This window comes from Carettochelys insculpta, chromosome 9, assembly GCF_033958435.1.
Source record: "Carettochelys insculpta isolate YL-2023 chromosome 9, ASM3395843v1, whole genome shotgun sequence".
Taxonomy (NCBI): domain Eukaryota; kingdom Metazoa; phylum Chordata; order Testudines; family Carettochelyidae; genus Carettochelys; species Carettochelys insculpta.
The window spans coordinates 21213301-21237628 of record NC_134145.1 but is presented as its reverse complement, the minus strand read 5'-3'; the positions used below and the strand labels follow the sequence as shown (position 1 = coordinate 21237628).

At 48.2% G+C, this 24328-nt stretch overlaps 1 protein-coding gene across 2 annotated transcripts in view; it reads left to right on the top strand.

Annotated features, from left to right (window-relative positions):
• ANKRD13C (ankyrin repeat domain 13C) overlaps window positions 1-24328 on the top strand; it is a 77591-nt gene that overhangs the window by 39530 nt on the left and 13733 nt on the right. The window contains exons 4-8 of one of the 2 annotated variants that reach the window (XM_075003511.1): window positions 906-991; window positions 4094-4139; window positions 5393-5459; window positions 9483-9627; window positions 11049-11986. In XM_075003511.1, coding sequence (XP_074859612.1) covers window positions 906-991; window positions 4094-4139; window positions 5393-5459; window positions 9483-9627; window positions 11049-11807 — 1103 coding nt within the window. In that variant the 3' untranslated portion in view covers window positions 11808-11986. Of the gene's footprint in view, window positions 1-905; window positions 992-4093; window positions 4140-5392; window positions 5460-9482; window positions 9628-11048; window positions 11987-24328 lie in introns of those variants that run through there. The other variant, XM_075003512.1, reaches the window with a different exon arrangement.

Here is a 24328-nt window from a genome sequence, read left to right as displayed (position 1 = left end):
CGATCTGCAGTGCCGGGCAAGCCCGACACCTAATGTGGAGCACCCACGGGGACACATCTCGAAGAACCACCGTTACTACGGTGAGTAACCTTTCTAACCAGTGTAGTAAAGCGAAGACTGAAATTAAGTATGTTTAAGACATTGTTTTTCAGTGAATGTGAAAACAACAAACAGACTTTTTCGAAGAGCGAAATCATAAATCAAGGTAACATCGTGATTCATTTGTAATTTGCTATTGTTCAGTGTAGACCATTGGGGCAGCTTAATGCCTCTGAAAACTTATCAACCAGTTATGTGTTAAATGTCAATTGAAGTTTCTAGTTGTGATTAATCAGGAGTTTGTGTGCAGGTTACATATGGGAAGTGAGATATTGCTTTTGTCCTTGGTTCGCTGCTGAACGGAGGGGCTCAGTCACAAGCTGTGTTGAATGAATTACTTACCCATTCTTGTCGCAAGTGAATCAGTAAGGTTTCAAAGTTAGCCCACTGCCACCTATTAGTGAATGGCAGTTAAGAACTTCATTGTTTGGAGTTTTCCTGTTTGCCCTGTAAATATTGCCAGCATTTAAAACACAAGGCATTCCTCTGTTCTTCAGGGATTCTTCAGTAAATTTTAATGTCTTCCACAGTCGGATGTCCAATAATGTGCAAGCTCAAGTTGGATGCAGCAAGAAATGTTGCCATGAATTTACATATGCTAATTACTTTGCAAAATAATAATAATACTGAGGCTTTCTTGCTGTGGTAATTCACCTATAGTTCTATATAATTACATATTTTAAATGTCTGATGAAAGACACATCCTTACATCTTGCAGTATTTGCTAAGATCTGCAAAATGAGTCCCTACCCTGACAAGTTCACAATCTGATCAAAATATTTGATTTACAGTATCCTTCTGTTTAGTTACAGCACTCCTAAGAAAGCTGAAGCAGCAGTCCAGGGAAAGCGTTGAAGAAAAGCGACCTCGGTTATTAAAAGCCCTGAAAGAGGTAAGCTCAGTGCAATTGTTGATAAATGAGTTATTCCTTTATGATCTTCATACCGAAACAGAAAGATCGTGTATCCTGCCACTCTGCAGTGGAGCCCCTTTCAGACAGCCCTTTGGGAAAGTATGTTTTCTATGTCTTTAAAGAGATCATGGCCACCCTATGGTGGGGCAGATGATCGTGGGGACCTGTGGAGGCCGTATATTCCTAGAGCAAAAAGTACTGTGGTCAAGTAATCACTCTCTGTTGAATTTTCAGATATTCTTTAGTTAAACTAAATGTGCTAAATTCTCAAGTTGTACTTTAAAATTAAGTATTTGATTTTTCTAAAGTTACTTGCAGGAATTAATTTGACATATTCAGAGTCATAATGAATCCTTGGAATGTGAAATTTCACGCACACAAGTTATTCTCACAGGCTATGTCTAGACTCATATTGCTATGTCAGGATACAGACGTCTCCCAGTATAGCAGCTCCAGGGTTAAATGCCTTGCTCAAAATAGGAGCGCTATTTTGAGCACAATATTCCGTGTCCACTACCCCTTTTCATGAGAGGGCTAAAGAAAACCTTGAAATAGCCCCTTATTTCAAACTTTGGTGTGATTTGGATAGCACAGAGTTTGAAATAAGGTAATATGAAATGTCTTATGCAATTTACGTAAGTTATTTTAAGTTATGGCTACAGTGTAGCTTTAGCCATACTGTCAGTGTATTATATTTTCATTGTTTTTGACTGTGCCACTAGTGCACTGGTTCCCAAACTGTTGTTCATTATCACTCTGGCTAGTCACGTGTTGATTATTTCCAAATGTTCCATAGCAGCTTCGTATTAAGATATAGTGAATGCTTTCTAATACTTTCCTATCTAAGCAATTGCTGTGATGGCAAATGGGTCAGAAGAGTACGTGCATCCTGAATGGGAGATGGGGTTGTGCATGCTGTGAAATAGTGTGTCCCTGCTCTCTTATTGGTTCAGTTTCATAGCTTCGTGTTTTGGAGCATCTGTCTCTGGAGAGAAGAGCACTCGAGCTCTATGCCCAGTTAGTGCTAGGTGCTGTATGGAAACTGCCAAAAAGAGTGCCAATAAGGCTTTGGGGGACATGGATCCTCCTCTGCAGTTAGAAATTGTTACGAGAGGCACAGTTTATATAAGGAGGAATTACCCATCTACCCAATTTTCTCCAAGCTGCATACATATATGCCTCTTTCTGGAGCTGGTTCCCTTTCTCTTCCAACTGGCAGTTCTTCAGCCTCCCAGTCTTCTTGGCTGCTTCCTCACCACCTTCTTCTGTGGAATAAGCTGGATCTAGTTTTTATAGGCTCTAGACTCCTCCCACTCCCAGCTGCCTCTGGCTGCTTCTCCACGTTCACTCTCCCATTGGGGTGCCATGGTAGTGGGGCAGTTTGAAGCAGGCTAACGAGGTGCTAACGTGCATATTCAGTGCCTCATTAGCATAATGGCAGTTGCGGGAATTTCAGAGTGCAGGCTTCAAATTGCAGATTGACAGTGAAGATGGTGGCAGCTTCGAAATAAGTGCCCCACTTCAACATTCCCTTACTCTTATCTAGTTCTGTGGGAGTAAGGGAATGTTGAAGTGGAGCACTTATTTCGAAGCTTCCCCCTGTGATGGGGTTCAGGGGTCCCTCTGCACTGCACCCTGTCCGCTGGCAGGAGTGACTCTCACTCAGCAGGTACAACAGGAGGTTTATTAGGCAACAGATGCCCAGTTTCTCACAGAAGGGACAGTACAGCAGTCAGAGACAGTCCTTCCAACCCATCCTGGGGAGAAGACCCCGAGGGGTGCCCCTCTGGGGTGTAGCTTTCCCCCTTCTCAGGCTGGCTGCCTTCCAGCTCTCTCTTCCCCTAGCCTCTAACTGCCGCCCCCGATTCAAAAACCCAGCTCGGCTCCTCCCTCCTCTTTGTTCAGGGCAGAGGTGTTACCTGCCAGTTGTTGCCCCAGGGTCATCCTTAGCCACTGGGAGCTGATCTGCTTGCCTCTCACATCCAGCCTGACTCTCACATGCACCCCCCCCCACTCCATCACACCCCCATCTTCACTATCAATCTGTAATTTGAAGTCTGCACTTCGAAAGTCGCATGGCTGCTGTTATGCTAGTGAGGCATTGAATATGCGCATTAGTGCCTCGTTTAGCCTGCTTCAAACTGCCTCATTACCATGGCACCTCTGACGGGAGAGTGAGAGTGTAGAAGCAGGCTCTGAGAGGTCAGCTAATAGGAGTCAGCTGCTTGTTTTTTCCCTCCTGCCATGTGGCAGTGCTCACTGTTGTAAGATCACTGCAGTACAATTTTATGTGAATTAAGCTTTTATGAATGGGACTTTCTGGACCTTAAATTTTATGAATCATTAATTGATTCAATAAAGAATCTCTGCTTACTTTCTCCACCTTTAGAATAGAAATCCATTCCCTGAAAGGTTGACCAGTTTTGGCCATGAGTAGACTCGGTAAAGTAGTTGTGGTGCTCTTCTTTCACATGGACACAAGACCATTTTCCAATCTCCAAGTTGAGATCAGAAATGAATGAATGCCTCAATTTATTCTAAAATTGCTTAAAAAGTACATTTCTCATATCTCTTTTGGTTTCATTTTTTTGCAAATATTCTAGGGCAGAATATTGCAGAAAGCCCAGTTTAGAAATTGTGAATATGAATGTTTGCACCAGACCCTGTTGGTGACTATATTTCTCAAATTATGGAACAAGTAGCACTTCCTAACTGAAGTGCTCAATTAAAGTAGTTGATACAGCCTGAATTTTTCATATTGGATATTACTACCAACTGCTTGTGTCCAGTTCAAAGTCCAAGAAAGGCTTGGATGATTGCAAATAAAAGCTACTGATCGGCTCTTTAGCCACTGTTAGTAAATCTGTCACATTAATTTTTCTCTAGCCGGTATGTTATTTTCATTGTTTTTAAGATGGAATCAAAGTAATGAAGTCTATTTTCTTAAATACAGTTATACCTATTTTCATTTTTTCCTGGCTTTTCCAAGATGGCTTTTGTTTTGCATGTCTTCCTGGAAATGTTAAACTGTCGGTATTGCTAATGGTGTATGCATTAATGATATACTTGTATTTTTTTCAGTTAGGTGACTTCTATCTAGAACTTCACTGGGATTTTCAAAGTTGGGGTAAGAATTATGCTACCTGTATCTGTGTACTAATAAATGCAAATAAATGGAAGCTATAGTATCTGCCTTTATAGTTAAACACCAGCACTGTTGAAAGAGGAAAAAACCTAAACCCCAACAATACCCCATTCTTTTAGACACTGTCTGCAGAATTTCAAAGCCAGTTGCATGGAAATATAAACCATCTACTCAACTCTGGAAAATTTATGTAGTTAGATCTGCATCTAGCACCAACTTGGAGTGCTAGAAAGTAAATTAAGGCGTGCAATATTAGAAGGGGACATTTGGGGGGCGGGACCAGGTCTTCCTAGAGTGGTGATGTTGATCCTTGATTGACAGTGCTTTGATATATCAGTCAGCTTTTGCCTAGGAAAGCAGGATCCCCAAGTATAGTCAGAATTGCACTATGATTCCACCACCAGCCTCCCACAATGGTGAGCAGCTCAGCCTTGAGAAAAGTGCATCCTTCAATCTCTTTCCCTTGACTATTCCATTCCGTTAAATAGAGGGATCAACCCATTATTATAAATCAAGTTTAAGAAGAATAAGACTCCCTGGACGAGTGCATTTTAGAGCAATTATTGCTCTTCTCCATTGATTGTATGCCTTTGTAATGCCAATCAGCATTTTGGGGCAATTTAAAATCATTGTTTTACTTCTGTAAAATGAGTGGTGCTTTATAAAATGCAGTCAGCTGTGTTGTATTTGTCTTTGCACATATTAATATTCTAATAGTATCTTGGTGCCCAGTTTCACTGCTGGTTTAGTATTCATTTGAGGTTTTAGATATATTACACTATTCTATTTCAGTGACTTCAGTACAGTCAAACTGCAACTAAGCTTTTTTAACCAGTATAATAGCAGTAAAAGAAATGCTGAGGTCATGACTAAAATATGAGCAGCTAGTAGGTAAATGGTTGGAAAATTGTATATGGTTCAGCTGGCTTGAGAATATTTTAAGCTATTGTGGGAAGCTGAAGGCAATCAATTTAACTACATGGCATTTGTTCATTTTTCATTGATTGCAACACTAAATTTTCTGTATTTAGGTATGGTTTCAATCAATATGTAACTAATGGATATGGTACTATAGTTTTAAAGTACAGTAGTGCTTGAAGATGAGTGAAATTTGCAGTGTTTTAAATAAAATGTGTATTACTGAGATAGGGTCTGTTGTGCAACATACTTATATTTCTTCAGTATAATTATACTTATGTATATATACTTAATTATATTTCTATTTTTACATGTAGTGCCTTTATTATCCCGAATTCTGCCTTCTGATGCATGTAAAATATACAAGCAAGGTATAAATATCAGGTAAGCACTGGTTTTTAGTGATTTAAACTAGTTAAGTTAGAGCTAAATGTTCTAAGAGTACAACTGAAATATCACTTCTGGTTCTGGTTTGAAGGCCACAATTGGCTCCAGCCTTAGCTTTCTGAAACAGTGTTATGTTTGCATGATTTTTTTTTTTTTTGTGAAGAGTGAAGGTGAGTTTAAGTTACCAATTGTTCCTTTTAAAAACAAAAGCTCTGGAGAATGGAACTGCCTTCCAAATAATTGGGAACTGTATTATGAGTGAGTTAGAAAAACGTAGTTCTGTTTAAATTAAAAATTGTTTTGTTTATGTAATGCTTGGGTTTCACGGGTCTTTATGGAAGTGAATCAAACAAGCATTTAGAATTACTTTAATGTAAACAACTGTGGGCTATTGATAAATGTACTTAATGTAACTCTATCTTGGGCATAATTAGGAGTAATGGGATAAAAGTAAGGAAAGAAACGTATTTAAGGAAAATCTAAATAGGGAGACGTTGTATAACAGCATTTTGCAGGTTGTCAGTGAAGTGTATTATAACATGCCCATCCAGTTTCATGGGACAAAGCATCAAAGAACACTTCAGTGGCAAAATCCTTTCGGACAAAAAGTGCAGTAGATAGGCAAATACATCATCATTTATTGCCTTTTAGATTCTTTGTTGCCAAATGTAACCTCTTATCTGATTCAATTCCAAAAGCTTCTAATATGTTTTTAAAATCTTGGTAAAAGGTGTTTTCTGATCTTGTTCATTGGAATGTAACTTTTGTTCTTGGTATATGTTAGTTTTCTTAGATGTAAGATCAGATGATGCTCTTCGCTACAAATGTAACTACTGAAGTTTAAATCAATAGTAATAACTATAACGTGAATTCATATGGCTGAAGAATAAATATTGGTTTAGTTTCGTACTGAGTCAGTTACAGAAACAAATACTTGAGTTGCACCTGCCGTGTAACAAAGTCATGTCAGTCAATTAATTATATTTTTAAACATTACAGTAAAAATCCTTTAATCTGGCACGTCTGGGACCAGGCAGGTACTGGATTACCAAATTTTCTGGATTACTGAAATCACCACCCAGCACTTCTGCAGCTTCACCACCTCTGTGCTCCTCCAGCTTCATAGGGTGACCAGCCATTCCATATTGGGCGGGACGGTCCTGTATGGGGGATGCCAGAAAGGTGTCCATACTCATTTTTTTTAAAAGAGACGAATTATCCTGTATTTAGGCCCTTGGGGGTAGGGGTGGGAGTGCCCACGGCTGCTGCTTTCCCAGGGCTCAGGGCCTGGAGCTCCTGTGGCCACTGCTTCCCCATCCCCTCCTGCCACAGCCCCAACCCACCACCCAAGCCCCCCAATTTACTCAAATTTCAGAGTACACAAGGGTTGAGTGGAAGCAACCCTCATGTCTCCTGGGGGACTACTGTATGTCCGATCATCAAATTTTGCCAGATTATCTGTTAAGTGGAACTATTTTTGCCTGATGCCAGACCATCAGGATTTCCAGACTGTCAGAGGCTGGACTAAAGGAATTTTACTGTATTTGAATTATAGCAGCTCTTTTGTTCTGAGGCATGGCGGCTTTTTAATACTGCAGTAGCAAATGTTACTATAATGTCAGAGAATGAATGCTCACATCTTGTGAGGCAAGAGCCGTATATTGTTTTGTTTTCTGCAGTTTTCCCCACTCAGCTATTTAATTAGATGTAATATTCTTTGTTGGATTCAAATGTCTCTTCCTTTAAATCTCCAAAGTCAACAAAATCAGAAGAACAAATTATGCAGAGGATTTATTCCACAAAAACTACTGCTCTCTTTAAAGCTTTTAACATAGAAATATGTTCTGACTTTTTAGGTCAGATCTCACTGAGGCCGTGTCTACACTAACCAAAAACTTTGAAATGGCCATGCAAATGGCCATTTGGAAGTTTACTAATGAAGCGCTGGAATACATATTCAGTGCCTCATTAGCATGCGGGCTGCCGCAGCACTTTGAAATTGATGCGGCTCATCCAGGCAGGGCTCCTTTTCAAAAGGACCCTGGCTAGTTCGAAGTCCCCTTATTCCTGTCTGCTCATAGGAATAAGGGGACTTCGAAGTAGCAGGGGCCTTTTCGAAAAGGAGCCCCGTCTGGACGAGCCGTGCGGCAGTGAGCCGCATCAATTTTGAAATGCTTCAGCAGCCCGCATGCTAATGAGGCACTGAATATGTATTTCAGTGCTTCATTAGTAAACCTCAAAATGGCCATTTGCTTGGCAATTTCAAAGTTTTTGGCTAGTGTAGATGTAACCTGAGGGTGCGTCAACACTTGTATTCTACTTTTGAAAAAGGTATGCAAATGAGGCATAAATGGCATATTTGACACCTCATTTGCACATTCTAATTTCAGAAGAGTTCCTTTTGAAAGAAGAAAGCCGGTGTAGATGCCGCTCTTTGAAAAGTAAACCCCCTCTTCAAAAGAATCCTTCTTCCCATTAAATAAAGGGGAGAAGGATTCTTTCAAATATGGGTTTACTTTCAAAAGAGTGGTGTCTACGCTGGCTTTCTTCTTTCGAAGAAGCTCTTTTGAAATTAGAATATGCAAAAGAGGTGACATATGCAATTGATGCCTCATTTGCATTACTTATCTCCTTTACATAGCGCTTTCGAAAGAGGAATGCAAGTGTAGACGCACCCTGAGATCAATCTGAATCTCTTCTCTGTGCACATGCTCCTTTGATTAGTGGTAATGGGGATCAAGAGTGAATATAGATAAAAATATTCTATATGTTGTTTTATTTTATTTTTTATTTAAAAAGAATACGTGGCATAATTAAAACTAAGAACTAATGACTGCTAGACTAAACAGATCTGGTTGCTTAGCTGTCTGCAAAAATACTGTGTTTTGGAGGCAATTCACAGGAATTCTATTATGGGAAGACGTCATGATCCACTCAACTGTAATTTGGGGGGTTTTTAGAAGTAGTCCATACACCTGTGCTGCTAATATTTAAAAAAAAATTAAAAGGCTGGAAACACTAGCTAAATCTGATTAAAATTAGGGCAGTGCATAGTTAACTCGTGCTGCTGGTCCTTTTCTCAATTTGGGCCGTATCCTGATATCCACCCCTTGCAACTTTGCTGAAATCAGTGCAACTCTTCTTCAGAAATCCTCAGCCACATGGGCTGTGTCTACATTACCACCTTCCCTCGAAGGAAGGATGGTAATGAGGCTGTTCGGAGTTTACTAATGAAGTGCTGCTGTGCATCGGCAGCACTTCCTTAGGCAAATTTTCTCCTCCCCCCCCCCCCCCCCCCCCCCCCGCGGCAACTCCAAAGTTTTAAACTTGGAAGTACCGGCGCGCGTCTAGCTGCGGCGCTCCCGCTGGTACTTGGAAGTGCTGGGGCATCTTTGAGGTCCCCTTACTTGCTTCCTTACTTAAGGGGACTTCGAAGATGCCCCGGCACTTCCAAGTACCAGCGGGAGCACCGTGGCTAGACGCGCGCCGGTACTTCCAAGTTTAAAACTTTGGAGCTGCTGTGGGGGGGTAATTTGCCTAATGAAGTGCTGCCAATGCTCGGTAACACTTCATTAGTAAACTCTGAACAGCCTCATTACCATCCTTCCTTCGAGGGGAGGTGGTAAAGTAGACCCAGCCATAGAGTCATGAAAGTAACATAAAGGTCCCTAGAACTGTATTTGTAACATGGGATTAAGTTTCACTGAGTTCTGTATATTTTTCTCTCCATTCATGTAAGTGAATCCCTATATGTTTTCCTATGCGTTAGTTCCAGTTTGCATTTATACAAATAACTTTACTACACAAGGATTTTACTGTGTAAGCAAAAAATAGTGGTTTATTTCCTATTTTTGTAAGTGAAATTTGCAACAATTAAAACAATGAAAATTTTAGACTTCACTGTATCAGTATGGAGGGAAAAAGCATGGCTATTGGATACTATTTGAACTCTTTTGTGTATTTGAGCACTTCTAGAAAACTCCTTTTGTAAAGTGCTTTACTGTGAGTATATTTCCACAGGCTTGACACAACTCTAATAGACTTTACTGACATGAAGTGCCAACGAGGGGATTTAAGCTTCATTTTCAATGGTGATGCAGCACCCTCTGAATCTTTTGTAGTTTTAGACAACGAGCAAAAAGTTTACCAGCGAATACATCATGAGGTGAGCCGCTGCATGTATACATGTTAAACGTATCTTATATCTATATAATATTGATACTAATAAAATACTTACATTAAATATGCATTTTGCTAAAAAGTCAGTGTGTGTACCCAGCTGTAGCTCAAGTAACAGCAATGAGGTAATCATTTCAAAAGCCAGTTTTGTGAATGACAGTGTTTGGGATGAATGGTAAATAATGAAGAGGATAGGTCATAGAGAGTGAGCTGGATTGCTTTGTGAGGTGGGCCCAAGCAAACAGTGTGTTTTTTCAATATGGCCAAATGTAAGGGCATGCATCCTGGAACAAAGAATATTGGCTATGCTTACAGGCTGAGAAGGTGTTGTTTTTGGAAGCCTTGACTCTGAAAGACTTGAGAATCATAGAATCACAGACTATGGCTACGTCTACACGTGCACGCTACATCGAAGTAGCTAATTTCGAAGTAGAGACATCGAAATAGGCTATTTCGATGAATAGCGTCTACACATCCTCCAGGGCCGGTAACGTCGATGTTCAACTTTGACGTTGCGCAGCCCAACATCAAAATAGGCGCAGCAAGGGAACGTCTACACGCCAAAGTAGCACACATCGAAATAGGGGTGCCAGGCACAGCTGCAGACAGAGTCACAGGGCGGACTAGCGCTTCCGGGGCAACAGCTAGCCGCTCCCTTAAAGGGCCCCTCCCAGACACACTCAGCCTGCACAGCACGCGGTCTGAGGAGCCATAGGCACACAGACGCCGGGCGCCGCAGTCATGGACCAGCAGCAGCAGCAGCAGCAGCCAGAGGTCCACCCAGCCCTCCCAGCAGAAGCAGGGCTTGCCCTACTCTGTGCCATGCGGGAGGCAGCTGAGCACCTCCTTCGTACACCGGAGGAGGAGATGCCCCCAGGGCAGCAGGGCTCAACCCCTAACCCTGCAGCACCCCACCCCCCCCCGCCCCGCCTCACACGCCGGCGGCTGTGGAGCTACCCCACCAGCACCGACTGGTGGGAGCGGCTGGTGCTTGGGGAGTGGGACGACGACCGCTGGCTCAGGAACTTCAGGATGAGCCGGCAGACATTTCTGGAGCTGTGCCAGTGGCTCACCCCCGCACTCAGGCACCAGGACACCGCCATGCGGCGTGCCCTCACAGTGCAGAAACGGGTCGGCATCGCTGTCTGGAAGCTGGCCACTCTCGACAGCTACCTATCCGTGGGGCAGCAGTTTGGTGTCGGCAAGGCCACCATCGGGGCTGTCCTCATGGAGGTAAGAGAACCCACGGGGGGAGGGCAGGGCAGGGAAGGGGGGCCTGTGCAGAGGAGGGCAGGGCAGGGGAGGAGGAGGGGAGGGGAGGCCAGGGCAGAGGAGGGCAGGGCAGGGCAGGGCCACGCACACCCTGCTCACCCCTCATTGGTGCTGTCCCATGTGCTTTCTCTGCAGGCTGTGCGTGCCATCAACGCCATGCTCCTGCACAGGCTCGTGAGGCTGGGGGACCCAGATGCCACCATCGCGGCCTTTGCCACCCTGGGCTTCCCCAACTGCTTCGGGGCTCTGGATGGGACTCACATCCCCATCTGCGCCCCACATCACAGTGGAGGACGCTACATGAATCGAAAGGGCTACCATTCTGTCGTCCTCCAGGCCTTGGTGGACAGCCGGGGACGTTTCCAGGACATTTATGTGGGCTGGCCTGGCAGCACCCACGACGCCCGGGTTTTCCGGAACTCGGGCCTGTGCCGCCGGCTGGAGGTGGGGACCTACATCCCCCAGCGGGAGATCCCTCTGGGGGACACCACCATGCCCTTCTGCGTCATCGCAGATGCGGCGTACCCCCTCCGGCCGTGGCTCATGCACCCCTACGCAGGCCATCTCTCCGCTAGCCAGGAGCGCTTCAACGAGTGCCTGAACTGTGCGCGCCAGGTGGTGGAGCGCTCATTTGGCCGCCTGAAGGGACGCTGGAGATGTCTCCTGACCTGCCTGGATGCGGGCCCCAACAACATCCCCCTGATTGTGGGTGCCTGCTGCGCCCTGCACAATTTGGTGGAGAGCAAGGGGGAGACCTTTTTCCAGGGCTGGGCTGCGGAGGCCGGCAGGGCAGACGTCCAGCCACCTGCTGCCCCCAGTCGGCAGGTGGACCCCGAGGGGACCCAGGTCCAGGAGGCCCTGCGGGCCCACTTTGATGAAGAGGCCGCGGGGTGAACTCTGCCCAGGCCCCCTACTGCCCGACCCTTCCTCCCCCACACTCCTGCCCTAATGCCTACACCATGGAGCACCCCACCGCACCCCCCTCCCACTTTTCCTGGACAAATGACAGCACGCACTGGTGGCTGAACTTAAACGTCTTTTTGTTTCAGAACCTTTTTTTTTAACTGTAAATATTTGAACCAAAAACAAACTATGTACAAACATGTTGGAAAAAACTAATATGTACAAAAATAAAACAATACAAACAAACCAGTGTCCTCAATAATAAAAAGAAAACCAGGGAGGATAAAGGGGAGAACTATTTACATGGGGGGGATGGGGCAAACGGGGGGCAACAAATAATAACTGTAAACTATATACAAGGGGGGGGCCACGTCCCAGGCTCCTCGCCCCTATAGCCCGGCACTGGGCGTTGGCGGCCGGGAGCCCCGCCGCGGTCACAGCCCTGTCCGGGGCTGGGTGGGGGTGGGCCGGACTGGAAGGTAGGACGCCCGGCGAGGCTCAGGTGGCTCCAGGGGTCCCTCGGCGCTCCGGCCCTCGCCGGTGGGTGGCGGGGCGACAGCAGACAGGACGGCGACGGGCGGAGCAGCTGGTGGTGGGGCTGGTGGAGCAGGCAGGGCGGGCGATGCGGCGGCCGGCGCGGCATGGGGGGCCAAGTAGTCCACCAAGCGGTTAAAAGTGTCCATGTAGGCCCCCCATGCCTCCTGGCGCCAGGTCAGCGCCCGCTCCTGCAACTGCAGGTGCTGCTCCACGACCTCCAGCTGCCGACGGTGGATGGCCAGCAGCTGGGGGTCTGTCGCCGTCAGCGGGTGGTAGCGCGGGGTCCGCCGTCTAGCCCGCCGCGGGGCCGGTCGGTCCTCGGCCAAGGGGCTGGCCTGGAGCGATGGTCCCGGAGGGCTCTCCAGGACGACTGAGGCTTTGCCGGCGCTCTCTTCCAGTCCTTCTGATGGGGCAGGTGCGGGACACAGGAGAGGATGGGGGAATAAAGAATGGAGACAGGCGTTAGTATGGGCCCTGAGCCGTGGCCTTTGTCCCCCCAGCCCTGTGCTGCAGGTTCCCCATCCCCGTCCCCGGGAGATGCTGCTGTGATGGATGGGGTTCAGGGGTCCCCCTGCCCTGCACCCCGTCCCCTGGTGGGAGCGACTCTCACTTCACCCCGCAGGGTCTGACAGCAGGAGAGGTTTCTTAGACCACAGATGCCCAGTTTGTCCCAGGAGTGACAGCACCAGCTGTCGGAAGAGACAGTCCTTCCAACGCGTCGTAGGGAGAAGACCCCAAGGGGTGCCCTTCTGGGATGCAGCTTTCCCCCTCCTCAGGCTGGCTGCCTTCCAGCTCTCCCTTCCCCTAGCCTCTACCTGTGGCCCCCGCCCTCACCCTCGCCCCCCAATTCCAAGCCAGCTCGGCTCCTCCCTCCTCTTTGTTCAGGGCAGAGGTGTCACCTGCCAGCTGTAGCCCCAGGATCCTCCTTTGCCCCTGGGAGCTATTCGGCTCTTGTTGCTCATATGTAGCCTGAGTCTCCCTTTTGCACTCCCCCCACTCCATCACATGCTGCTGCTGCTGCGGGGTGTCCCACCCCCTCCTCCCGGGGGCCCCTCGAGGTTCCGCTCCCCCCCTGGCCCGGGGATGGGGCATGGCACTGTCATGCGGGGTGGGGGGGGGCAGGGGCTGATGCAGTGCTGTGAGGGCCATGGCCCTGGTGTCCTTGGGGCCATGGCCATGTGAGCATGTGGGGGGCCCTGGACATGTATCTCTTACCCCCGCCCCTCAAGCCCAGGGGTGTCCACCAGAGGGGGGTACCTACCTATCGGTCCGCTCCCACGGTCCGGAGATCCCCGGGGGGCGGAGGCCCTGCTGCTGCTCCGGGATGGCAGGAGGAGGATCTGCAGCCCGGATTCTGCAGAGGAGGAGCCCCTCTCCTCCTCCTCTTCCTCCTCCTGCCGCGGTGTCCCGGGGGTGGCCTCCGGGGGGGCCCCCAGGGTGCGGGGCTTGCCTCCGGGGCGGACTCCGGCTGCAGGGCCTGCTGGGGCTCGTCAGCCAAGGTGTCAAGGGTGGCTGGAGGGGAGGAGGTGTGCCGGGGGCCCAGGATGTCCCTGAGCTCCCTGTAAAAGGGGCAAGTGACGGGGGCGGCCCCAGATCGGCTGGCTGCATCCCGGGCCCGGGAGTAACCCTGCTGCAGCTCCTTCACCTTACTCCTGACGTGGTCAGGAGTGCGGGCAGGGTGACCCCGGGCAGCCAGGCCGTCGGCCAGCCGAGCGAACGCATGCGCGTTCCGCCTCTTGCTCCCCATTACCTGGAGCACCTCCTTCTCGCTCCAGAGCCCCAGCAGGTCCCGCAGCTCAGCCTCCGTCCAGGAGGGGCCCCGCTGCCGCTTCCCAGCCTGGCTGCCCTTCTGGCTGGGCTGTGAGCCCTGGCTCCCCTTGGGGGGGGGTCCGCTGTGGGGGCTGCCGGGCAGCCATCGCAGCTGGGTGGGGGTCTGAGGTATGTGCAGGCTGGCCACGTGTGCATGATCCCTCAGCTTCCTGCACAGGAAGGGAGGGGGAGGGGACCTTTAAGGGGCCGCTCCATGCGGCCACCAGTGAGCTGAGGGGCTGGAGAGAGCGTCTCTCAACCCCCCCAGCTGATGGCCGCCATGGAGGACCCGGCAATTTCGACGTTGCGGGACGCGCAACGACTACACGGTCCCTACTTCGACGTTGAACGTCGAAGTAGGGCGCTATTCCTATCCCCTCATGGGGTTAGCGACTTCGACGTCTCGCCGCCTAACGTTGAAGTTAACTTCGAAATAGCGCCCGACATGTGTAGCCGCGACGGGCGCTATTTCGAAGTTAGTGCCGCTTCTTCGAAGTAGCGTGCACGTGTACACACAGCTCATTAGAACTGGAAGGGACCTCAAGAGGTCATCAAGCCCAGTTCCCTGCCCTCACAGCAGGACCAGGCACCATTTATATAATGTTAGAAACTTATCCAACCTGCTTTTTAATATCTCTAGTGATGGAGATTTTATACAACCACCCGAGGAAAAGTATTTCAATACTTAATCACCCGGAGAGTAAGGAAATTTTTCCTAATGTCCACCTAAACCTTCCTTGCTGCAATTTAAGCCCATTGCTGCTTGTCCGATGATTAGAACATAAGAATGGCCATACTGGGTCAGACCGAAGATCCAACTAGCCAGTATCCTGTCTTCTGACAGAGGCCAGTGCCTGATGCCCCAGGGGGAGTGAACAGAACAGGTAATCATGAAAGCATTTCCTCTCCTGACATCCACTTCCAGCTTCTGACACCATATCTACCTATCCTGGCTAATATCCATTGATAGACCTAACCTCTGTGAATGTATTTAGTTCTTTTTTGAACCCTGTTCAAGTCTTGGTCTTCACAGCCTCCTCTGCCAAGGAGTTCCACAGGCCTACTATGTGCTGCATACAAAAAGTGTTTAAAAAAAACAAAAAAAACAAAAAAACTTCCTTTCATTAGTTTAACCTGCTATCCATTAAGTTCATTTGATGGCCCCTACTTCTTTTGTTATGGGAACAAATAAATAATTTTTCCTTGTTCACTTTTTCCATCCCAGTCATGATTTTATGTCTCTATACTCCCCCTTAGTCTCCTTTTTTCTAAGCTGAAAAGTCCAGTCTTTTTAATCTTTCTTCATATGGCATCCATTCCAAACCCGTAATCATTTTAGTTGCCCTTTTCTGAACCTTTTCCAATGCCAATATATATATATATTTTTGGATGAGGTGACCACATCCGTATGTGATAGTCAAGATGTGGGCGTACCATGGATTTATATAGAGGAAATAAGATATTCTGTTTTATTCTTCCCCTTTTTAATGATTCCTAGCATTCTGTTTGCCTTTTTGACTGCTGCAGCACATTGAGTAGATGTTTTCAGAGAACTATCCACAATGACTCCAAGATCTCTCTTGAGTGGTTATAGCTAAATTAGTCCCTATCATTTTGTTTGTATACTTGGAATTATTTTTCCAGTGTGCATTACTATACATTTATCAACATTAAAATTAATTTACCATTTTGTTGCCCAATCACTTAATTTTGTGAGATCTTTTTGAAGCTCTTCACCGTCTGCTTTGTTCTTCACTATTTTGAACAGTTTAGTATCGTCGTCAAATTTGGCACCTCGTTTACCCCTTTTTCCATATCATTTATAAATAGGTTGAATAGGATTGGTCCCAGTACAGACCCTTGGGGGACACCACTAATTACCTCTCTCCATTTTAAAAATTTACAGTTTATTCCTACACTTTTGTTCTTCGAGTGTCCCCGTGGGTACTCTAGATTAGGTGTCGGGCTCGCCCGGCACCACAGATCGGATCTTCCAAGCAGTTTCTGCCGGACCGCGCTCCCCTCCAGTTCCTCTTAACTGCCATCGGCTGCAGACGGAATCCGACTAGGCTACGGCCAAGTTAGCGTATTCAATGGTTTTAGCTGTTTTTCTTTAAAGTTTTCAAGTTCTTAGTCTATTGTTAAGTTAGCCAGTAGTTATTTAAAAAAAAAAAAAAAAAAAAAAAAAAGAATGAGAAACAACAAGCGGGACGGAATTCAGTCCGGTCCTAGTAACAAGCGGAGCACCGGAGGCCAGGAGCCTAGGGCCATTAGCCTTCCTGCCGCGGCAGGCTATCCGAGAGGGGGAAAACAGCACAGAGAAGGTGCTAAGTACCCCATTAACAACTAAAAGACTCACCGGCAATGTCCTCTTCAGGATTCAAGAAATGTGAGTCTTGCCGAGAGGCAATGCCAGCGTCTGATGGGCACAGTCACTGTATAAGGTGCCTGGGGGAGTCCCATGTCACGCAGAAATGTTCCTTCTGTGCAAAATTAACAGCCAGAGCAAGGAAGGACAGGGAGATGCGGCTTAAAATGCTGCTCTTCGACAACGCCCTCCAGCCAGATGTGCTGGAGCGGCTGCAGCAGGAGGCACCCTCCGGGGCCCATAAAAGGAAAGCCGCCTCCCTCACCCCATCAGCGCAAAAATGGAGGAAAGTTTCCCCAACCTGATCCCTGCCAGCAGCAACAGCGAGCGGGACGGGAAGAGCGCACAGCCCCCAGCCGCAGCAACAGCTGATCGGTGGCGGCACGGAGAGCCACGTGGAGGCGGGTCAGCCTCCGATAATCAAACAGCCGCCCCGCACCGTGGGCAGGGCGGCGGCTAAACAAGCGCCGGTACCAGCGGCACCACAGGCAGCGGCACCGACCCCCAGGGAACCGGCGGTGCAGAGCGCGCAGGCACGCAGCCTGCAAGCACCGGAGGACACCGCCCGTGCGGCACCGCCCATGAGCGTGCCGAGTGCGGCGTGGACGGGGCTGAGATCCCCTGCTTGTCAGGGGGCGGAGCCACCCCCTCAAGGGAGGGGAAAGGCTGCACAGAAAACAAGGCACTGCAGCCCCTCTCCAGACAGGGCTGCAGAGTTGCTTTCTCTCAGCCCTCCGCTCATGCTGCAGACTCCAACTAGAAGGCAGGGGTCCCCCCTAGCCTACCCAGAGCCCCCGTCTCCATTTTTACAACCAGCCTCGCCCTGGCTGGGACCACCTTCACCCTTCTTGGGGTTTGAGCCGCTGGAGTACTATCACAAATTGCTCTCTCGAGTGTCCCAGGTCTCTCGACGATCTCGCTCCCCCAGACTCAGGGGGTATGCACCAAGGGAGTGGTCCAGGTCACCTTCCCAAGAACAGTGCCCATGCTGCCATGGTCGCCCCTATCATGCGGGGCACAGACACCACCGGCAGTCTACCAGGGAAAGATCCCCATAGACGGTCCCGTATCCCCGAGTGCAATCGCGAACGGGGACAGAGGCTCAAGTATCTCAGGGGGAACTGGTTATGGAACCCCGAGATTTTCCCTTGCAAGCTTCCAGTGAGCGGATGTACCATCCCCAACAGGAACCAGAAGGGTCCAGAGAGGCGTACCCTAGTGGTTCCTCGCTCTCCTCCCCAGACGAGGCTATGGCCCCGGGGGACGTCCATCCTCCGGACAATCTCAAACAGTTTCAAGAGCTGTTGAAAAGGGTGGCCTTCACGCAAGGCATCCAGACAGCAGAGGTGCAAGAGAACCCCATAAGCTCCTCAAAAATCTGAGACGTCCGGCCTCCTCCAAAATAGCAATACTGCTTGAGGAAGCAATCTTGTAGTCCGCCACTATGATATGGCAGACCCCTGCAACTATTCCACCTGTCCACAAGAGAGCGGACAAGAAATACTTCTTGCTGGCGAAGGGCATGGAGTTTCTGTTCAGCCACCCACAACCAAATTCCTTGGTGGTAGAGTCGTCGCAACAAAGATCAAAGAGATCTCAATTCAAGACAGGGGGAACAGACAAAGATGCCAAGAAGCTACAGCTGTTCGGCAGAAAGGTCTCCTCCTCCTCCACGCTATGGTTGCGAATGGCAAATTACGCAGCGCATCTAGCGAACCACAATTTCAACAACTACACTAGGTTAACCTCCCTCCTGGACTCGCTTCCAGAGGACAAGAAACCGGCGCTCAAGGCCATCGTGCAAGAAGGCTACGCGGCCTCGAGGACGGGAGTTCAGATCGCCCTGGATGTTGCGGACACAGCAGCACGCTCCACAGCTACAGCAGTGGTGATGCGAAGGTAGTCCTGGCTCCAGACTTCGGGTATACTGAGGGACCTGCAGGCAAAGATCGTCAATCTTCCCTTCGACTTGCAGAAGCTGTTTGCTGAATCAACTGACTCGGTCCTTCATTCCAGTAAAGATTCAAGAGCCACACTTAGGACCCTGGGGATTTACCCCCCTCCATACAGAAAGAAAAAGTACTACCCTCAACAAAGACTGCACCAGTACCAGCAACAGCGTCCCCAGTACCACAGGGGTTACGAGCAAGGGCGACATCAACAGCACCAGCAGTACAGAACTCCCAGGTGACGTTCCCAACAGAGCCGTGCGTCCTCGGGGCAGGGCCAAAGGCCACAAGTTTGGCACACAGATCCAGGGCTGTGCCATCACTACCATCGCACAAGGTCATCTGAAGCGGTTATTCCACCATCGCCTCTGACCATTCTATGACCAGTGGCAAAGGATCACCACAGACAAATGGGTGCTGGAGATCATAGCCACGGGGGTACGCCATTCCCTTCCAGTCGCTCCCACCGCCCCGACCTCCACCCAGGCCCCACCTCCAGAAGGCCTCCCATGTAGCGAGGCTCAAGCAGGAGGAAGACCATCTCATGCTCATAGGGGCAGTGGAAAGAGTGCCGGAGCAACTGCAAGGGAGAGGGTCCTACTCGAGGTACTTGCTCACAGAGAAAAAGACAGGAGGCTGGAGGCCCATCTTAGATCTTCGAGGCCTCAACAGGTACCTGCGCAAGCAACGCTTTCGGATGATCACAGTCGCCTCCATCCTCACGGCACTAGACGATGGAGATTGGTTCGCAGCCCTCGACTTACAAGATGCGTATTTTCACATAACTATCCATCTGGCTCACCGACAATTCCTCCGGTTCATGGTAGGCAAAGAACATTTTCAATACAAGGTCCTACCGTTTGGCCTCTCCTCGGCCCCCAGAGTCTTCACCAAGACCTTGGCAGTGGTGTCAGCCTACCTGCACAGACAGGGGGTATTTATATTCCCGTATCTGGACAACTGCCTACACAAAGGGGCCTCAAAGGAGGAGGTACTACGCATGATACGCGTCACATCAGGCACGTTCTCTTCGCTCGGCCTGGTTATCAATCTGGCAAAATCAAAGATAGACCCCACACAGGACATAGAGTTCATAGGGGCACCCATAAATTCTATTACAGCGAGAGTGTATCTACCAGAGACTCGCTGTTGGGCCATCGGCTCCCTCGTGCAAGTCATCACCTTCAGCCCTACGGTGCCAGTTCTGACATGCTTACAGCTGCTGGGCCACATGGTGACGCAAGGGCTGTGGTCCTCCACGGAGCAGTCACTGCACATAAATATACTGGAGCTCAGAGCAGTGTTCGACGCCTGCAGACACTTTCGAGACCATATACAAGGCAAAGTAGTCGGGATCAGTACAGACAATACCTCCACCATGTTTTATATAAATCGGCAAGGAGGAGCTCGGTCCCGTGCCTTATGTGCGGAAGCAGTCCGGTTGTGGAACTGGTGCATCGCCAACAATATAACCTTGAAAGCCTCGTACTTACCAGGCGCTCACAATGTGAAGGCAGACCAGCTGAGCAGGTGTTTCGCACTCACGCACAAGTGGCAGATCCGCCCCGATCTGCTACGACCGATTTTTCACGCATGGGGTTTTCCCCAGATAGACCTGTTTGCTACTCAACACAACAAGAAGTGCCCACGATTCTGCTCCAGGGCAGGACTGGGACGGGGGTCCCTGGGGGACGCATTCGCGATCTCCTGGAGGTGCCCCCTGCTTTACGCTTTTCCTCCCACAGTGCTGATCCACAAAGTCTTGCAGAAAGCCAGGAGGGAAGGAGCCCGAATGATCCTGATAGTCCCAACGTGGGATCGACAGCAATGGTTCCCCCTACTCCTGCGCATGTCGGACCGGCCACCGATGCCCCTTCCGGTGGCGCCGGATCTGCTCACGCAAGCCCAGGGGTCCATAGTGCATCCACACCCCCAAGGCCTGTGACCACAAGCGTGGTTAATCCATGGCTCAGCTCCCTAGAGAGCACATGTACGGAGGAAGTGCGGCAAGTCCTAGAAAGTAGCAGGAGGACTTCCACCAGGAAGACCTACAAGCAGAAATGGACTCGCTTCACGGCATGGTGTTCTACCACACAGCTAGCCCCCCTTTCGGTGCCTATACCTGTAATACTAGAGTATTTACTGGACCTCAAGAGAGGAGGACTCTCACTATCCTCGTTAAAGGTCCACCTTGCCGCCATTTCGGTGTTCAGACACAAAGAGGAAGGGCACACGGTGTTCGCCCATCCCATGGTTACCAGGTTCCTCAAAGGGTTGGTAAACCTATACCCCCCTCGGAAACCGCTTCCACCTTCGTGGAACTTGGACCTGGTGCTTAATGTGGTAACGGGACCACGGTTCGAGCCTTTGGCCACGGTTTCCCTCCGCCTCCTTACGATAAAGACGACCCTTCTTCTCGCAATCACGTCAGCTCGCAGGGTGAGCGAGCTTGCGGCAGTTATGGCAACGCCACCCTGCACTGTTTTTTCCAAGGAGGCGGTAACCATACGGCTGCATCCACCCTTTGTTCCTAAAGTTTCTTCTGAGTTTCATATTAACGAGCCTATGGTTTTACTCTCGTTTTATCCAAAGCCTCATACCTCTAACAAAGAGGCGCGCCTACGCCTCCTGGACGTGAGGAGGGTGCTAGCCTTCTATATAGACAGGACCAAGTCCTTCCGGAAAATGGATAGACTCCTAGTCTCTCTCACTTCCAAATCGAAAGGAGAAGGTCTCTCTTCACAGAGAATCTCGCAGCACATCATATCCTGCATAAAAATGTGCTACGAACTCAAAAAGACTCCTTTACTGGCCACGCCCAGGGCTCATTCCACTAGGGCGGTGGCGGCATCAACAGCCTTTTTCAAGGGCGTTGCGCTAAAAGAGATTTGCAGAGCGGCGACCTGGTCATCCTATGACACCTTCGCCAAACATTACGCCCTTCACAGGGTATTCCAAGAGGATACCCGTCTCTCGACAGCGGTCCTCTCGGGGACAAGCTGCACATAATCCGATTACTCATCTCCTATCTTGGGTTACTGCTGGGTAGTCACCTAATGTGGCGCACCCACGGGGACACTCGAAGAAGAAAGGTAGGTTACTCACCGTAGTAACGGTGGTTCTTCGAGATGTGTCCCCGTGGGTGCTCCACTACCCGCCCATCCTCCCCGCTTCGGATCTCTGTTTACTGTTTTGCAGGAGCATCCGAGGCGGTTGGTCAAGGAACTGGCGGGGACCGGATCGCGCACGTGGCCAGGAGCGCGCAAGGGAGCGGCGCGCACTGGCGCATGCGCGGTCCGGCAGAAACTGCTTGGAAGATCCGATCTGCGGCGCCGGGCGAGCCCGACACCTAATGTGGAGCACCCACGGGGACACATCTCGAAGAACCACCGTTACTACGGTGAGTAACCTTTCTTTTCCTGTCTTTTTAACCAATTCTCTGCCCAAAGAGGGCCATCCACCTTATCCTATGATAACTTATTTTACTTAAGGTCCCTTACCAAAGGCTCTTATCAAAGGCTTTCTGGAAATCTAAGTACCCTATATCTGCTGGATCCCTCTTATCCACATGCTAATTGACTTATAGCTCAGCGATTAAAACATTGGCCTTGTAAACCAAGGGTTGTGAGTTCAGTTCTTGACGGGGCCTTTCAATTGCCTGGGATTTTAAAAAAAAAAAAAAAAAAAAAGGTCAGGGATGGTGATGGTGTGAGTGCAGGGAACTAGATTTGATGACTTGGACTAGATTTGACGACTTCTCAAGGTCCCTTCTGGTTGTCTGGTATGTTCATATGCAAAGAAGAAAATTTTCTATCCTTTCTTCTTGTAACACCCTTGAAAGCTTATCATGTCCCTTCTCAGCCTTCTCTTTTGCAAACTAAAGATTTATTTCAAATCATGGTGAATAATCAGCCAAACATGAGCTCCAAGTGTAACCTGGTGTCCAAAATTGAATGGGATCATTGGAAGACTAAACAGGGACTCTCAAATGGAAATAGAGGTTGTTTCTGTATTTGACACAGATATAACTGCTCCTGGCATAAAGTGTCAAATTCTTGTGTTCCCAGTTCAAGAAGGATGTTGATAAATTGGAGATGATTTGGAGAATGGCTATGGCAATCATTTAAAAAAATGGAAAACATGCCTTACAGTTAGACTCAAAGCACTCAGTCTGTTTAGCTAAACAAATAAAAGATTGAAAGTTGATTTGATCAGCAAATTACATAAGAAATAAATACATAATAATGGGATTCTTAAGTGTTGCAGACAAACAAGATGCAGAGGCTGGAAGTTGAAGCTAGACAAATTCAGACTGGAAATAAGGTGCAGATTTTTAACAGTTAATGTAATTTGGTTGTTGGAATAATTTATCAAAATTGTGGATTCCTCATCAATGCAGTTACTTTTAAATCAAGATTGGATGTTTTTTCTAATATATGTACTGTGGTAGTTCAGACGGTCACCAGTGTGGTGTCCTCACTGGTCCCTTATTCTGCAAGTGATGATAATCTTTTGACAATGTTCATATGCTCTTGCTATATATCACATTTGCCCTGTGCAGATGGCTAATGTGGTAGACTCTAAGGGATTCCCAGAGACTCAAAAATCGTATAAGGTATGAAGGTACCAAAGCCAGGTTTATTTGGTAAACAAGGTACAATAACAGTTGTCAGCAAACTCTGAGCCACTTATGCATATGTACCCCTTTACAAAGGACCAGCTTAGTCAATGCTAGGATTGCTACATTGTTCCCTAGGCCAGAGAAAGAGTTATATCAGGGTTGCCCAACATTTATAGACAGACAAACAATCTGTGATAAACACCTTACATTTCCTCTTACGCATCAAAGTCATGTTTGTCACCTCCTGTTGTACTTTCCACCTATTGTGCTTTCAGTCCTGATGTTCCAGACAAAATATTGCTATTCATCACCTTTGTCAAACTGTTTTATAATGTGCTAAGTTGGGTTGTCCTTGTACTGCCCTAGTGGAATGGATTTACATGTTGTAAATGTTTTAGCAGTACTAATGCTGAGTTAATGTCCCAGACACTGACTTGCAGGCAAACAAGGGTCTGCTTGTTACTCTTAGTGTAACTCCTGCTTGCTTTGGTTTAGGCCAATGCTTACACCAGGCCCATGCTTCATACTCTTTCTTTCTCTGACATACACTTTTATTTAAACTGGATTTAATTAAGGCAGTCCTATGGTTTGCTATGCAGGCAGTCAGATTAGATGATCACAGTGGTACCTTCTGGCTTTTAGAAACTATGAACCTGTTATGGGCACTGTGTATGGCAAACATCAGCATCAGACGTTTGAATTACTGGCAAAATGCCTTCAATCATATAGCCTCATCCAGCAAAACACATGTATTTTATATCAAGAAGTCCTGTGGCACCTTATAGACTAACAGATTTCTGGAGCATAAGCTTTCGTGGGCAAAGACCCGCTTCGTCAGATGCATGAAGCAGGTCTTTGCCCACGAAAGCTTATACTCCAAAATATTTATCAGTCTGTAAGGTATCACAGGACCTCTTGTTGTTTTTGAAGATACAGACTAACTCAGCTAACCCTTTGATACATGTGTTTTTTATATGTTTTGCTGTATTAGGGTCTATGTAAGGAATGTCATTATCAAGTATAACCACACTTCCAAAAAGTTACTGATCTTAAAATACAGATTTAAAAACTCAACTAAAAATGTGTTAGTGTTTCTGAGTAAGCAAATGGGTCGCTTACAAATTAAAATTGTGCTCTTGAAATGGCTTTGGTAGTTCTCAGCCGCCAAAAGTTGAAGGCTTTAAGCTGCTGTTTACGTGGATTGTGATGTAAAATCAACAAAATGGGG